We start from the raw sequence: 13949 nt of genomic DNA, 5'->3' as shown, positions 1-13949 counted from the left end.
TCGCCGCCAAGACCGCGGACAAAGCGTAGGGTGCGAGTGGCTGCGGCTCTTCCCATTGTTGGGCATGGTTTCCCGGTCCACTTATCTGCTATCTCTTGCACGCAACATTGTCGAGCCTGGCGGAGGGGGTTGGGTGGAGCGCAGGTCACTTGATCTTTCTACTGGTGAGCCGGAAAGGCCTGGCTTGGATAGCCGTTGGGAGTGGTGGTATCCCCAAGGTATCACAGGAATATGACTAAAACCTAGCTCTTTCTCTCTTAGGCCGTGGAAGCTTGACTGTGGGCCACCGAACGAGAGTTGGATGCCTCTTCGCTGTGATAGAAGGTGTGTAAATCGTGACCCGGGGCCAAGTGCGCGTAGGCATTGTAGTTCGGCATTATGTTATGACTGAAGCTCGGTCAAGGGTCCAGATGCAGCACTTCCTGACTGAGATAGATGAGACGAACAGATACTATGATGTTGGGGTGGTCTTTTCGAGGTGGCCGTTCGCCCATTTCCTTCCGCGCCACGTGCGCGCTAAACCTGAAAGGATTCCTCGCTCAAGGGCCAATCACCACTTAGCACTTGGAATGACTGCGCGACGCTGTCCTGGAGCCTCGAAGCCTCGCCCTTCTCACATTGACTAGGACACATTCCGCAAAAGGGCTCTTCGCGATGGTTGTAAAGGAGACTATTCCTGACGAGGTCAACGGAGGTCGAAACCAGCCACTGCTGCGCTCAGCTCCCGCCGCTGCGCCACCCTTGCCAGGAGCCTTGGCAGGTAACGCGGGAGTAGGAGTCATATGCTACTCGATTCACACTATATGACCTTCTTTTCTCCGTTTTCATTATACTTCATAGCTTTCTTCGCAACCTTTCTTCGTCTTCTCGCCACCATGGAGACCCCAGTCGACTCAACCCTCTTCCCAAAGATCACCAACCACATCGCAGAAGTAATCAACACTCTGCGATGGCAAGAGAGGGATCTCGATAACCCAGAGAAACAAGTCATTCTGGAACCCATCCCCATCATCGGCACCGTCAAGCTCCACGGCACCCACGCCGACATCCTCGTCTTCGCCAACAACGACATCGTCCTCCAGTCGCGAAACAAAGTCAATCTTCGCAGCACGTCAGACAACCATGGCTTTGCAACGGCCATGGAGAAGAAGCGCGCCACACTGCTCCGTCTCCGAGACCGATTCGTGGCACGGTGGAAGAAGCTGCATCCCGGCGAAGAGCTCGACACAAGTCTTCCCGTCACGATAGCAGGCGAGTGGATAGGCGAGAAGATACAGAAAGGCGTCGCTCTCATGCACCTCTCCAAGCGGCTGGTCATCATCTCGGCCCGCATCAACGGTCAGTGGGTCGCCGACAAGGAGTACGCGGACATTGAAGCACCGGAAGAAGGCATCTACAACATCTCTCGCGGCGGCATCTACCACTCGATACTCTACCCCGAAGATCCGCAGCACACTATCGACGAGCTAGAACCCCTCGCCGAGAGGATAGCGGCGTGCTGTCCCTTTGCAGAAACCTTCGGCGCTATCGGCGACGGCGAAGGTCTAGTTTGGAAACTCGTACCATACATCTCGGACCCACAGCTCTGGTTCAAAACCAAGGGTGGAAAGTTTAAATCCACGTTCGCGCCCGTGCCGAAGAAGCTCGCTGCAGGCTTCGAGGAGAAGCAGGAAGCTGCCGCCGCGGTGGCGAGGATCTGGTGCTCGGAGCAGAGGATGGAGCAAGGGTGGGACTATTTGAGGGAGAAGGGCATCGAGAGGAGTATGAAAGGGATTGGAGTGTTCTTGAAGTGGGTGCAGCGGGATATTTTGGTGGAGGAGCGGGGGTATATTGGCGATAATGGGGTTGATGAAGGGATGCTTAAGGCGGGGATTATTGCCATTGCGAAACCGTGGTATCTGGCGAGGGTAAACAAAGGAGAGAAGTGAAGCTTCTATGCAACGACTTAGGGGTAGATGCAATGAAAGATAGGGATACGAAATACGAGGCTGCAGCTGCAGGGGAGCCTGTAGAGCCTTCGTATTCCGGGGCTAAGGTACGCTCATGCTACTACTCATTTTTCCATTGTCGCCAAACAGCAAGAGTCACAATGTGCTTTAGATCGCTTGCCGCAAGAGTGCATCCAACACGGTCAGCGACCCGCCGGGAGTCAAAGAAAATTAAGGACGCTTTGCCGCCAAAGCTCCAGGCAGCACTTTCAGTCCCAAGCAGAGGATGCAGACCCAACACGCCCGAGCTAAAGGAAAGGTACGTCTTCCGTCGCAAGAGCATCTGTGCGCCATGTTGACCATATCTTCGCACACAAATTGCTAAAGAAAATCCAGCACGCGTCACAACGAGCAGAATTCGCCGCTGTTCCTCTTGCCCGCGGAGCTCCGTGAACACATCTACTCGTGGCTCTATGGCGACCTGGTAATCCACGTTGCAAAACCAGAGCTACCCTACGGCAACCACCCCTGTCGGTACTATCTCTGTCAGTCTCCGCTCACGCCGTCGGAGCGCTATCAGCACACGCTTCTGGGCGCATCGCCGGAGTCGCCTCACCGCTGGGCGTCGCCAATGCTCCAGGCCCAGTATTACCCGTCGGCATGGCACAGAGAATGCAGATGCGGGGATGATGTCGTATGGCTCTACGTGCCGCTTGTGTGTAAGCGCTTCCTGCGAGAGGTTGAAAGCCTCGTTTACCGTACTGCGACATGGTACTTTGTCTGCCCTGATGACCTGGACTGGTTCGCATGGCGAGGGGCAATGGCGCAGCGCGTGCGGCGCCTCGCACTCTTGTTCGATTTCGGGCGGGGGCCCTGCGATTGGAGTGCTAAGCTTGGTTACAGCTGTCTTGATCGGTTCAAGAACTTGCAGGGGCTGGATCTAGTACTGAGACGCAACACTATGAATGCTACCCTGAGGATGGATTTCAGGAGAGGATTGATGGACGAGCGGGACGAGAAGGAGGAGTTTAGCGAGCTGAGAAAGTGCTTGAAGGTGTTTAGAGGGAGGGGCTTGAAGGAGCGATGGACTACGGTTGTAGTGGTTGTGAAGACATGGCCGTTTAATGGGCATCAAGAGTTTGACCTGGATACGAGTAACCCGGTGGAGGATCGACTGGAGCTGGCAAGACGCGTGAGGGAGGTGCTCCTAGAGTGATAGAGTGACGTGAGGATGGCTGTGGGGGAGGAAGCATGTAAGCACCGGCAAAGAAACACATCGAATGCCATATTTGTGCCCCGCTCTTCGTTCTAAATGAAGCGAACAGCGTTCAACCGCAAGGAGTGGGTGGGTGAAGAGGTTAGTGAGCAAGACCATAGAGCACTCAGCCCTACGGAGCGCCAAGACTTGCAAGGCGCTAGTGGCTGAACCGCGGCTTCGAGCGACGTCTGAAGATGAACTTTCCCAACCACACACGTACAACCTCTCACGTCGCCTGCTTTACCTGCTGCTTTTGCCTAGTTTCGCGATGCCGCCACCAAAATCAAAGAAGCTCACAGCGCAGCCGGTGCGCACGCGCCACTTCGTCGGAAAGCCGGCGGCCGCAGAAGTCGAAGAACCCTCCAGCGAAGAGGAATCAGAGTCAGAGAAGGAAGAGCCCAAGCCGAAACCCTTTCTCAAGCCGAAGCCGGCCCCAATAGCATCGTCCTTCCCCAAATCAGCGCTCAAGTCGAATCTCGCCGCGCGGCAGAAGTCGGAAGCAGAGCGAAAACTGCTAGAAGACGAGTTTGAGACGGAGAGCGAAGAGCAATCGGGCGAGGAGGGCAGCGAGAGTGAGGAAGGGAGCGAGAGCGAAGAAGAGTCCTCGGAGGAAGAGGACAGCAGCGAGGAGGAGGCGCCGAAGAAGCTGCTGCGGCCCGTGTTCCTCAAGAAGAACCAGCGGGGCACAGTCGCGGCGCCTGTAAAATCAGCAGACGAGATAGCGGCAGAGGAAGAACAGCGGCGACAAGAACAGACAAGGGCACTGGTGCAGGAACAAATCGAGCAGCGGGCGGCGCAGAAGGCTGCGGGAAAGAAAGACTGGGACGATGATGTCGAGGAAGCCGACATCAACGCCGTCGATGACACAGACGGCCTCGACCCTGAAGCTGAATACGCCGCCTGGAAACTGCGCGAACTAAAACGGATAAATCGCGAGCGTGTAGCTATCGAAGAAGCAGAAGCCGAGCGCGAAGAAATCGAACGCCGGAAAAACCTCACCGCCGAGGAACGCGAAGCCGAAGACCGCGAATACCTCGAGAAGCAGAAGGAGGAGCGGGGCGAGCGTGGCCAGGTGTCGTACATGCAAAAATACTTCCACAAGGGTGCGTTCTTCCAGGAAGACCTCAAAGAGCTGGGCGTCGACAGGCGTAATCTCATGGGCGCACGGTTTGAGGACCAGACAAATAGAGAAGTCCTGCCCGAGTACATGCAGATTAGGGATATGACGAAGCTGGGAAAGAAGGGCCGGACGAAGTATAGGGATATGAAGAGTGAAGATACAGGGAAGTGGGGCGATTTTGGAGATGTGAGAAGGCCAAGGGATAAGGGCGATTATGGCTTGGACGAGCGGTTCCGGTCAGACTCGTATGGTGGGAGAGATAGGGAGGGTGCTACGGGCGCGAATGCGCGGCCGTTAGGGGAGAGGAAGAGGTTTGGTGAGGATACGAACCGGGACAGTAAACGGCCGAGGGTTGATGATCGCGGTTGAGCGTGTTCCAACCACGCAAGCATCCAAATTATACAACTTGGCGGAGCAACTTCAAGACCATTATGTTCGGAAAGACATGGCCTCGCCCACAAGCACTCAGCCCTATGGATCACAGCACTCGGGAATGCCACTTGGCTTTATTGAATCGCAGATGTTACTCCGACTGTACGCTGTTCCCTGTCCACCGAGCTATAATCGCTGACGGCTCCTTACCAGGTCAGGTCACTGGCGCCGAGATATCGCAACAAATCTCCGCAATCTCCGCCAAATCCTCGACGGGTGTCCTCCCCAACCCGCACTCCGTCGCAATGCCAAAATTCCGACCTCCCAGTACGTCCTGCGCTGTCTTCAACCTTCTATCCGTGCCCTCCCTATCATTTGCATGCACCAACCCTAGGTACAGCTCCGTCTCCTCAAACCCAAAATCCTTCAGGGGCAGAAAGTACGCTTCGTCATCCCTACTCTTTGGTACTGGCATGTGGACCCATTGAACCTTGCGCTCCGCACGGTCTATAACCCCTTTTGCTATCTCAACCATGAGCCCGGTGTCTTTAGGTTCGACAAAGTGCTTATGTCCCCAATCCCCGTAGCAGATGTGCATGCCGACTTCGGCGCCTTGTTTCACTTTGCCAACCAGTCTCGCAATCCTGCCCACAATTTCATCCAGCAGAACCTCACGGCTCTCGCCCTTGGCAAACCACGGCTCAAAGTGCGGCCGGAAAGCTCCCTCGAGCGTCATCGGCTCCCCCGCAATATCCCACTGGACCGCCAGCTCCTCACTCGGAACAACCTCTTCAATGCGCCGCAAGCACCCCAGCAAGGCTTCCTCATACACAGGCTCCACAGGCTCTTGGAACCCCTCGCGGATAAGACAAATCACGCAGAACACGGTCGGGAGACACACTTGGAACCTAGCCCCCTTCGGAATCTTACCCTCCTCTTTCAGCTTCTTGAACTCAGCATACGATTCCAGGGCCGCGTCGTCGTAGCCCGGCTCCAGCGGCGGCATGTTTGCTACGATTTTTGTAACTTCGGCGACAGGAACGGGGGCCTGTTGGATGCAGTTAATGGCGTCGTCGTATTTGCGGAGGACGTCGGGCGTGTGCGCGAAGACGCCCATTTGCCAGCCGACGAAAGTGGAGCGGTGGGCGGGCTCGCCATCTGGTAGGCGACGGAGGCGGTTGGGGAAGGAGGTTAGAGCTTTGTAGAAAGCCGAGGCTGATGTGGCGGTGCCGCAGATGCTACCGACGAGGTGGACACCGGTGGGCTTGGGGCTGGTTGTTGTGTCTGGGGTCATGGTTTCACGTGGTATCTTCTTTCTTTAAGGGGAGCTTAACGCAGGACTGGGACCCCGAAAACATGCGAGTTGTTGCTTGCAAAGGATACTCTGTCGCTATATATCCTCCACTGCGGCCTTACGCTGGGAGCGAATACCGAGCGTCAAGCAGGTGGTCGCTACTTGGGTAGAAAGGATCTGCGGAGACCCCGCTGCTGAAGGGCCGATTCGCTCGTACAACGGGGGATTTCGTACAATGGTTAACTGAATCAGGGCTCGCTCCGAATTTTGCCTTCATACATGCACATTGGCACTCCGTTGCTGTTTGATTGGTTTGGTATGTTTTGTGCATGGGGCTGCGGCGGAAATTAGTGACGCCGACGTTGACTGGTACACCTGGCGAGCGGCGATGATGCAGCGTAAGTAGGGGAGTAGCGCTTCTTCTTGTTTGTGGGTTTCTCACTCTTTTTCTTAGGAGCTAGAATTGCTTGCGAAAAGGTGCTTGAGGAGTGGCGCGAGGATGCAGGTGGATTCATAGCAAGTCCCTCGGGAAAGCATGACGGGTTTGTGTTATCAGGGATAAGTTTTGTCAATTCGCCGTGTAAGTTCGCAGTTTTAGGGCCGTGCATGACGGTGCGTGCAAAGTGGGGAATTGGCAAAACTCGCGGCGATACCATAGCAACGGGGTAGATGCTTCAGGTACGTACTGCCCGAAGACATTCCTTAACTTACTTTTCTACGATACTCTGCTCATTTTGGCATCATGTCTTCGCGCTTCTAGTGATCGTTGTCCATTCTATGAGGTTCGTGTTGGGGCACGGTTCAATACGTGTGCACTGACCCGTGCTCCGCACCGTCATGTTCATTGACTCTTATCCTATTGTGTGAGTCTCCACGATGAGCAAGACTGTACTATTTAAGTCTTCGACGACACCATGTCCAGTATTCCTCTTTCTACAAACACTTTCACAAACCAAGAAGCCGCTCAAGCTCGATCGATCCCTAAACGGCCCTGCCCTCCTTGGAAGCCTTTTCACAACGATTTTGATCAATCATATTTCATTTAAGGCATCTATATTCTCTCTCGATGTCGACCGCTGAAAGAAGATCCTACGCCGAAATCGTGGAGAAGTACATATGCGTACAAGTTTACTCCCCTCGAGTGGATGTTCGCATCCCGCGCACAGATGCTCAAGACTGGGTGGACAAGAATCCCGAACCCGAGATCGATCGCTACGGAGATCTGGAAAGCAAGCTCGTGATTGTAAAATACGCCAAAGGGGGCCACAACGCACGGGAACTTCGAACGAAGGCCGAAATGGCAAACGAAGTAAATTGCCTCCGCATCATCGGCAAGGAGGATGGAACCGGAGGTCGATTTCCCATTATCCTGGATGCCGGCCACATGATAAACACGGACAGAGGACAAATCTGCATGTGGTTTGCCGCGTCCCACTTCAAACCCAATCTCACCCTCAAGGACTTGAAGACCTATTACCCTTCGAAGACACGGAAGTCCATTCCTATCGAGTTCGTCGCGCACCTTTACCTTGAGCTGCGTTCTATCGACGACTTCCTCGCGAATACTTGCGGGATCACGGCAGTCAACATACATGAGGAGAACATCCTTGTCTGTCCTTTCCCCAAATACAAGTACGATGTCTTGCCCCGCATACGTCTGATTAATTTCGGCGAGGCAAAGATCCACGGTCAACAAGAAGGACGAACGAGCTGTTTGAAAGAGATTTGCACAGAAGTGTTCGGGCTACTAGGCCTCGAATATGAAGATGCCGATGCCAAGGACTATTTTCCGGACTACGATGACTTCAAAGCCGAGTTGGAGAGGGTAACGCACAGCCCCTCGAACCCCGACGACACTTGCGAACTATGGTCACAGTTTGACGAGGCCGCACGTCGGTGCCTCGATGATCGTAAAGAGGAAACGGTCCTTGACATTCACAACGAAACAACGGAAGCAGCTATAAATCAGAAAAGATATGTGCTATACTGGGACATTGGAGCGGCGATTGAGAACTTCCGGAGTGGTAATTGCCCCACTGAGCTTGATTCCGACGTGGAGGACTAAAGGCCAAAGGGTAATTGGCTGCATTTCTTGTATCTTGTTGCGTGTCTAATGGATTGCATGGGTTTCCTGTAGATTGTATGGCTTTGGATGAATAGTTCGTCATAATGGAATACTTAGTTAATGTTTCGGCGGTCCTTTTGCAAATGGACACTCCCCCTCGAGAATATTGTATGAAGGTTCTTGAGGTTGGGCTAGATACTGTACAGTCCGGTTGATGTAACATTTTCAATAAGTGCGGAAATTGCATTCTATTGCGGGTGTGCTTGATGATAGAGCAAGCAGTCCTTGTACGTGGATGACTGGTTCTGGCAGTGACTCCATAACAGTAACACTGACGACACAACTTTCGTTGAGGTTATCCGCGACAGTTCGCGTTGTTCTCCGAGTGAATCAGATCATCTGTGTCACTTGCTCCTGCAGTAAGGACCGGAAATTAGAACACAGTTTCTTAGCTAAGACAAAACATCTTTGCACGGATACAGTACCTACATAGTCACTTCTGTTACCAGTCATACTTTGTGACTGGTGCCTCATTGCATGCCGGGTCCCGACAATGAGTAGTGACTCTTTGCCTCTGACTGAAACACTTGGATGACTCCAAGAATGGCAGTGACACAGGTAGTCTATGACTAGAACGGTGGTATAAAATCTTCGTCTGCGCTCTTGCACGTTCTTCTATCAACCACCTTTTCGAATTCCGACATTGCAAACTTCTCTTGTCGATATAAGTTTCCCAAGAAACGAGCCTTCTTCGTACCGATATCGTTGAAATCCCCTCTACGCGCGACTCCCGCCGAGAAACGTTTCCGAGACATTTCCCAATGGACCAATATATTCGAGTGAAGGCGATCTCCCCGAGTGTCTCCTTCTACATTTCACGAAAGGACGCGGCCAACATCCTGACTGGAGCCAACTCCGACAACCAGGCCACGCTCATCGCAGCTCTTGAAGAGAAGCTCGTAGTGGTCAAGAAATGGAAGCAAGACACATTTAAGGAAGCGGACATCCTTGACACCATTGCTCGGCAAGAACCACCGAGATTTTGCTTCCCTAGCGTTCTCCTCGGCGACACATCAGTGGGCCATTGGATGGTCATGACGGCTTACTGTCCCGGCCCTACCCTCCAAGATTTCAGGACATACGGAGAGACAGTCGTCAAAGACCCCAAACCCGTGCCGATTCTGTTCGCCGCCCACGTCTTCTTGGAACTGCGCGCAGCCGTCGACTTCCTCCATAGCCATTTTCTGGCACACCGGAATGTCCAAGAGGAGAACATCATACTCAATATGAACGCTCCGAGGGGCGCCAACAATCTGCCCAAGATAGCTTTGGTAGAATTTGCCCGGGGGAAGGCATATCAAGACTTCGACGACGAATCTCGCGCGCTCGACTTACAGGGGATATGTGCGGCAGTGGAGAGTCTGGCAGGCTCCAATGGTGGCGACTCGACGTCTGACCATTTACAGAGTGTTTCACAATTCAAAAATGCTTTAGGCGTCGTGTTGCTTGGGTTCCAAGTCGGGGGTTTCGACCTCAACAATTGTCTCGTTCCCTTGACAAGTTTCGCTCGCTCGGTTGCTTGCGATGCCCCTCGCACGCCGGACGTCGAGACTGGCGTCGAGACTAGCGCCAAGGCTAGAGCCGTACGAATCGCAAAGGACGCGGCTAGAGTCGAAGAAATCGCAAAGGACGCGGCTGGATTCCATGGAAAAGGTTCCTTTGGCGAGGGTCTCTTGGCGGTGGTCAAGTATGAGGTTGGAGGCAACTGAGAAGCCGCAAATCTGGGGGCACTCCTTGTCTGAAGGAGGATCTGTTATATAGATATGATATGAATCGACTTATGGTCAATGTCTCTGTCCTACATGTCTCATTTTCTAACATCTTCCATTAAGAAGCCCTAGTGTGACAAATGAGTCTTCATCCACTGAGTCGTGCTAGCCTGGGCCTTCAACAATGAGTAACTTCACAGTATATCAAGTAATTCCAATAACATGCATTTTCCTCTCCTCCACAACAATGCTGAGAATCTTAGATCTATTCAAGAAAGAACATCATCACTTGCTATTGTATCTCGCCCCCTCTTTACAAAAGAGTCCTTCTACCAGCATTTGCATAGACATGCAAGAGCACGAGAGGCAGCCTGAAGCTTTGACCAAACGAGCGATCGAGGCCTTCCCGTGGGCAAAATATGTGCCAGTCCGAATCGCCGGACGCGGGAATGAGGGTATCGCCTTCTACTGCCTTGAAAGGGCGGTCGCACACTCCCCGCCAAAGTCACCGGCAAAGAATTTGAAGAAGATGGTAGTTTTAAAATTTGCCGGCAGCGAGGATGCGCGGGAAAAGTTGAAGATCGAGTTACAGATCTCGGAAGATATTCACACAAGTCCTGCTCCGGCTCATAACCCCAACGTGGCCTCAAGGTTTCTCCGGGTCGAGGAAGTCTCTGAGGGCTGGGTCAGGATGAGGGCTACTTACCCCGGGCTTACCTTGGATACATTCATGAAAAGACTTGGAAGCATCCAGTTCACGACAGAGGAACGCGATCAGTTCACTGCCCACCTTTTCCTTCAGACTGTTAGAGCCTTCCGAGACCTGCATGTTCATTACCAAGTCGCTCACTGCGATGTTGTTGGAAATAACGTTCTTTTCGAAGGTCTTCTGGACTACAAGAAGTTAACCCACTTCATGGATGTGGTGATCATCGATTTCGCCAACGCCAAAAAGGTTGAAGAGCCGCTTGAGACAAGGGACGATGTGTTGAACGTGTGCATGCGGATTACAGACTGCGTTGGCGTAGTCAAGATGGAGGAGATAGCCACTGGAAAAGAGGGGAAGGTGAAGAAGTGGAAAGCTGGAGCTTTCAGGCAGCATGTTTAGTGGGCTAGTCAAGGCCAGAATCGACAGTATCTTACAGCTCAGCACATGTTGGATCTATTCGAACAGTGTGCAGAAATCTGTGTAGGCGAGGCGGGCGAGTTGATTGTTGGAAAATTTGGGTATCATGCAAGTGTGGAGGCATTCCAAGGCGGAGTGCTGGTAACGGATCATCACATCAATCGGGCGCTGAAATGGGCTAAAAGTAAGCCGCAGATTGACGAGGCAGTGGATGAGCTTGAGAAGGATAAGAACATAGACGGCCTTATCAAGACCAGGACTACCGAGAGGTCCTAGGAATCTGTGAAGCGGAAATACTTTTAGCCATGGAAGTTGTTTCATATGTTCCAATGGTTTTAAATGTTACTTCTCAAGTAACATCTGGGGCAGTATTTCTCTGCTCCAAACACGTGGCACTTTCATCTAATGACAGAATTCTTGGATCCGGTTCACTCCAGCTGTATCAACTAGTCGGCGTCGCATGTACGGCGACTCGCTGAAAGCGCCTCGGGAATTCGCGTGGTAAGCGATGGCTAGCTTTTAAAAAGTGAAGTTTTATTCTCACGGGACACTTGGCGCTATTGAGCCACCTCGATTTCTTCCTAGATATCATGTGATGTAAACAAAAGGGCGGAATGAGGCGTTCCCAGTTGTGCTACTCGTGATGACGTGTACGCTATCCGCTACTGATGTCTTGTCTTACTAAGGCGCGTGGCCTAATATTGTTATCGTAGGTAGGTAGGAAAGACCTTTGTACCTATTATCTACAGTTCTTGACAAAGAACGATAAAGGTGTTATCCACTCACAATCCCGTTTTATTGGTAGCGAAATGGTATTTAATAGATCTCTACCCGGACAGCAAGAACATTAAAATTACTATTATGCGAGCGCCATGACGACCGGTACACAATTACTCTAACTTCATGGAGATAGCGAAGGGACGGTAAGTGTTGCCTAAAGCTCATTTGCCGAGGATGCAGTAGGATCTTCGAATAAAGAGCTTGAAGCTATAGAACGTAGTATACCCGTGATCGAAGGCATGCCTAAGCATTATGTCGCTATTAGCAACTCAGGTGGCGAAGTGTACTTCTGCATGCAGAAGTCAGACTACGTCCAGGCTAGATCGCACATCTTACGCCAGGGAGAGGACTACTTCGAGGACCTGAAATCGAAGGTTGTAGCTGTAAAAGTGGTCAACGAAAGGTCGTCGCGGGAACCTTCGAACAAGGTGCGCATCCTCGCAACAGTCCACAAACAAGCCGCGAACAAAGACGCTGCTCGTTATTTCGTGTCTGTTACTAATTACGACGCCTCTTACGACATACGCGGTGAGGGCGACTGGGTCGCTTTCCAAGCTCTCACAAGCTCTCTCACGCTTGTGTCTCTCCAGCGGTTCTGCTTAAACGACGGCGTTCCTATACCCGAGGAATTACTCTTCCACATCTTCATAGAGCTCGTGTCGGCGGGGCGTTTCCTGCACGAAGAGTGCAGCCCCGTTATAACGCACAACGATCTCCACATCCGCAACCTCATGCTCGACCCTACAAAGCAGGACTTCTCAGGCTTTCCGAATCTCGTTGTCATCGACTTTGGACTCGCGTCGGAACGTTGGAGCACGAGCGACGACTGCTGGTGTGTGTACACAGAGGTAGCTAAACTCTGTAACCGGGGTCGAAAGAGTAGCTGGGAGAACGTGCCGCAAGAACACGAGAAGTGCGAGCATTCTGAGGGTTGGCTGGAGTTTCGAGAGGCCCCTTGTTGTGGTAGTGATGGTACACCGCTGAAAGATATGTGGGAGATGCTTGGTGAGATTGCGCTTCGTGGTAGATGTTGGAGATCAATCGCCAAGCTTCCTAATCGGGCACTAGCGCCACAGAGATTTCTTCGATTTCTCGAACCTCTATATACTCAATACAATACACTCACCACCCAATTATCCACACATGCTGTATTCCTCATTACCCAACTTCCACAGTAGAGAGGCAACGACCCAGGCGAGGCTTGAGGAGATCAAGCAGCTTGTAAATGGAGCAGCAGACCAAGGTGAGAAAACTTTGGAGCTTGGCTTTCGGTCTGTGGCGCTTCTTTGAGCACCTGGATCAGCAATCACTTTGAATTGGCACTCAATTCTTAACTAATGTCCGTCCCTGGGTGGCGAGACACCCTCTATGGCGAGACAAATGGGGGGTACTTTAACTTGCAGCAACTTGGAACTCTATGCGCACAACGAATATTGCAATAATTCTATAAAAACAATCCGCTGCAGCCAATCCTAGATGTGTGTAATCCACTCTTCCCCAAAATTACGTTCGCATCGTCGCCTCCGAGCCTAATTTGTACAGCACCTTTTGCTGTGGCGTAACAGACTCTCCTTCCCACAGCGCCAATCTCAGCCTCATCGCTCCAGAATTTTGTAGAATAACCTGTCCAAGCCCCCAGAACCTCCTTCTGGTAGTAGGAAGTCATTGTCAGCCCTATGCGCGCTGCAGGGCGCAATTTCATGCAGGGCCGCCATGTCGATTGGTACCGAACGACCGATCCTCGCTACTGGGAGATAACCCCGCACGTCTCACCTTATACACCCGCGGGTATTTTATTATAAAGAGATGTGGCTGTGCGGATCGCACAGGCGCTCGGAATATTACTAAATCTAACTCAGGATTAGGAGCAGAGCTACTCGCCCCACGCGCCAAGGGTAGTCATCTTGGCCCTCCCAGGCTCAACGCAAAAACTGGGCTTAGTGCAAAATTATCCCACAACCACCAAACCGACCCTAATAAGTCGCCCGCGCACACCTATTTTACGCCAAAATGAGCTGATACGGCTCTTACGGAGATGTCGAAGCTCAAATTCAGCTTGCGCTCGCCGCTGTCGATAGTAGTAAGGTGGCAAAGTTGTCGGAAGCCGCCCGCGAATACCATGTGCTATACTCACGACTCTATCGCCGCGCCAAAGGCAGGCAATCAAGAAGCTAAAGGGATCTAACAAATAAACGACTCTTCGACAAACAGGAAATCGCCCTTCTCTTTTATATAGA

General features: G+C 52.3%; 7 protein-coding genes across 7 annotated transcripts; 6 read left to right on the top strand and 1 right to left on the bottom strand.

Annotated features, from left to right (window-relative positions):
* Window positions 1-612: 612 nt before the first annotated feature.
* On the top strand, window positions 613-2050 carry BU26DRAFT_517586 (uncharacterized protein). The gene has a single exon (XM_033828609.1). It carries the CDS (start codon window positions 876-878, stop codon window positions 1926-1928), a length of 1053 nt encoding a protein of 350 aa, XP_033685806.1. The 5' UTR covers window positions 613-875; the 3' UTR covers window positions 1929-2050.
* A 39-nt stretch (window positions 2051-2089) lies between these two features.
* On the top strand, window positions 2090-4675 carry BU26DRAFT_591794 (uncharacterized protein; the record flags this gene model as incomplete). Its single annotated transcript, XM_033834816.1, has 4 exons — window positions 2090-2247; window positions 2325-3120; window positions 3254-3285; window positions 3448-4675. The coding sequence occupies 4 exons, from the start codon at window positions 2090-2092 to the stop codon at window positions 4673-4675; spliced, it is 2214 nt and encodes a 737-aa protein (XP_033685805.1).
* Window positions 4676-4784: 109 nt separating this feature from the next.
* Window positions 4785-6146, bottom strand: BU26DRAFT_270221 (uncharacterized protein). The gene has a single exon (XM_033821370.1). It carries the CDS (start codon window positions 5970-5972, stop codon window positions 4893-4895), a length of 1080 nt encoding a protein of 359 aa, XP_033685804.1. The 5' UTR covers window positions 5973-6146; the 3' UTR covers window positions 4785-4892.
* An 892-nt stretch (window positions 6147-7038) lies between these two features.
* BU26DRAFT_503425 (uncharacterized protein) lies at window positions 7039-8037 on the top strand (the record flags this gene model as incomplete). Its single annotated transcript, XM_033826698.1, has 1 exon — window positions 7039-8037. The coding sequence occupies one exon, from the start codon at window positions 7039-7041 to the stop codon at window positions 8035-8037; it is 999 nt and encodes a 332-aa protein (XP_033685803.1).
* An 821-nt stretch (window positions 8038-8858) lies between these two features.
* On the top strand, window positions 8859-9806 carry BU26DRAFT_503424 (uncharacterized protein; the record flags this gene model as incomplete). The annotated part of the gene is made up of 1 exon (XM_033826697.1): window positions 8859-9806. The coding sequence occupies one exon, from the start codon at window positions 8859-8861 to the stop codon at window positions 9804-9806; it is 948 nt and encodes a 315-aa protein (XP_033685802.1).
* A 247-nt stretch (window positions 9807-10053) lies between these two features.
* Window positions 10054-11208, top strand: BU26DRAFT_562759 (uncharacterized protein; the record flags this gene model as incomplete). The annotated part of the gene is made up of 2 exons (XM_033833067.1): window positions 10054-10872; window positions 10933-11208. 2 exons carry the CDS (start codon window positions 10054-10056, stop codon window positions 11206-11208), a joined length of 1095 nt encoding a protein of 364 aa, XP_033685801.1.
* A 627-nt stretch (window positions 11209-11835) lies between these two features.
* On the top strand, window positions 11836-13726 carry BU26DRAFT_503422 (uncharacterized protein; the record flags this gene model as incomplete). The annotated part of the gene is made up of 4 exons (XM_033826696.1): window positions 11836-11855; window positions 11933-12544; window positions 12888-12955; window positions 13572-13726. The coding sequence occupies 4 exons, from the start codon at window positions 11836-11838 to the stop codon at window positions 13724-13726; spliced, it is 855 nt and encodes a 284-aa protein (XP_033685800.1).
* Window positions 13727-13949: the final 223 nt, after the last annotated feature.

The sequence above is a fragment of the Trematosphaeria pertusa genome, assembly GCF_010094035.1.
Source record: "Trematosphaeria pertusa strain CBS 122368 unplaced genomic scaffold BU26scaffold_5, whole genome shotgun sequence".
Taxonomy (NCBI): Eukaryota; Fungi; Ascomycota; class Dothideomycetes; order Pleosporales; family Trematosphaeriaceae; genus Trematosphaeria; species Trematosphaeria pertusa.
The sequence above is the reverse complement of the archived record's forward strand: the minus strand, read 5'-3'. Positions and strand labels throughout refer to the sequence as shown.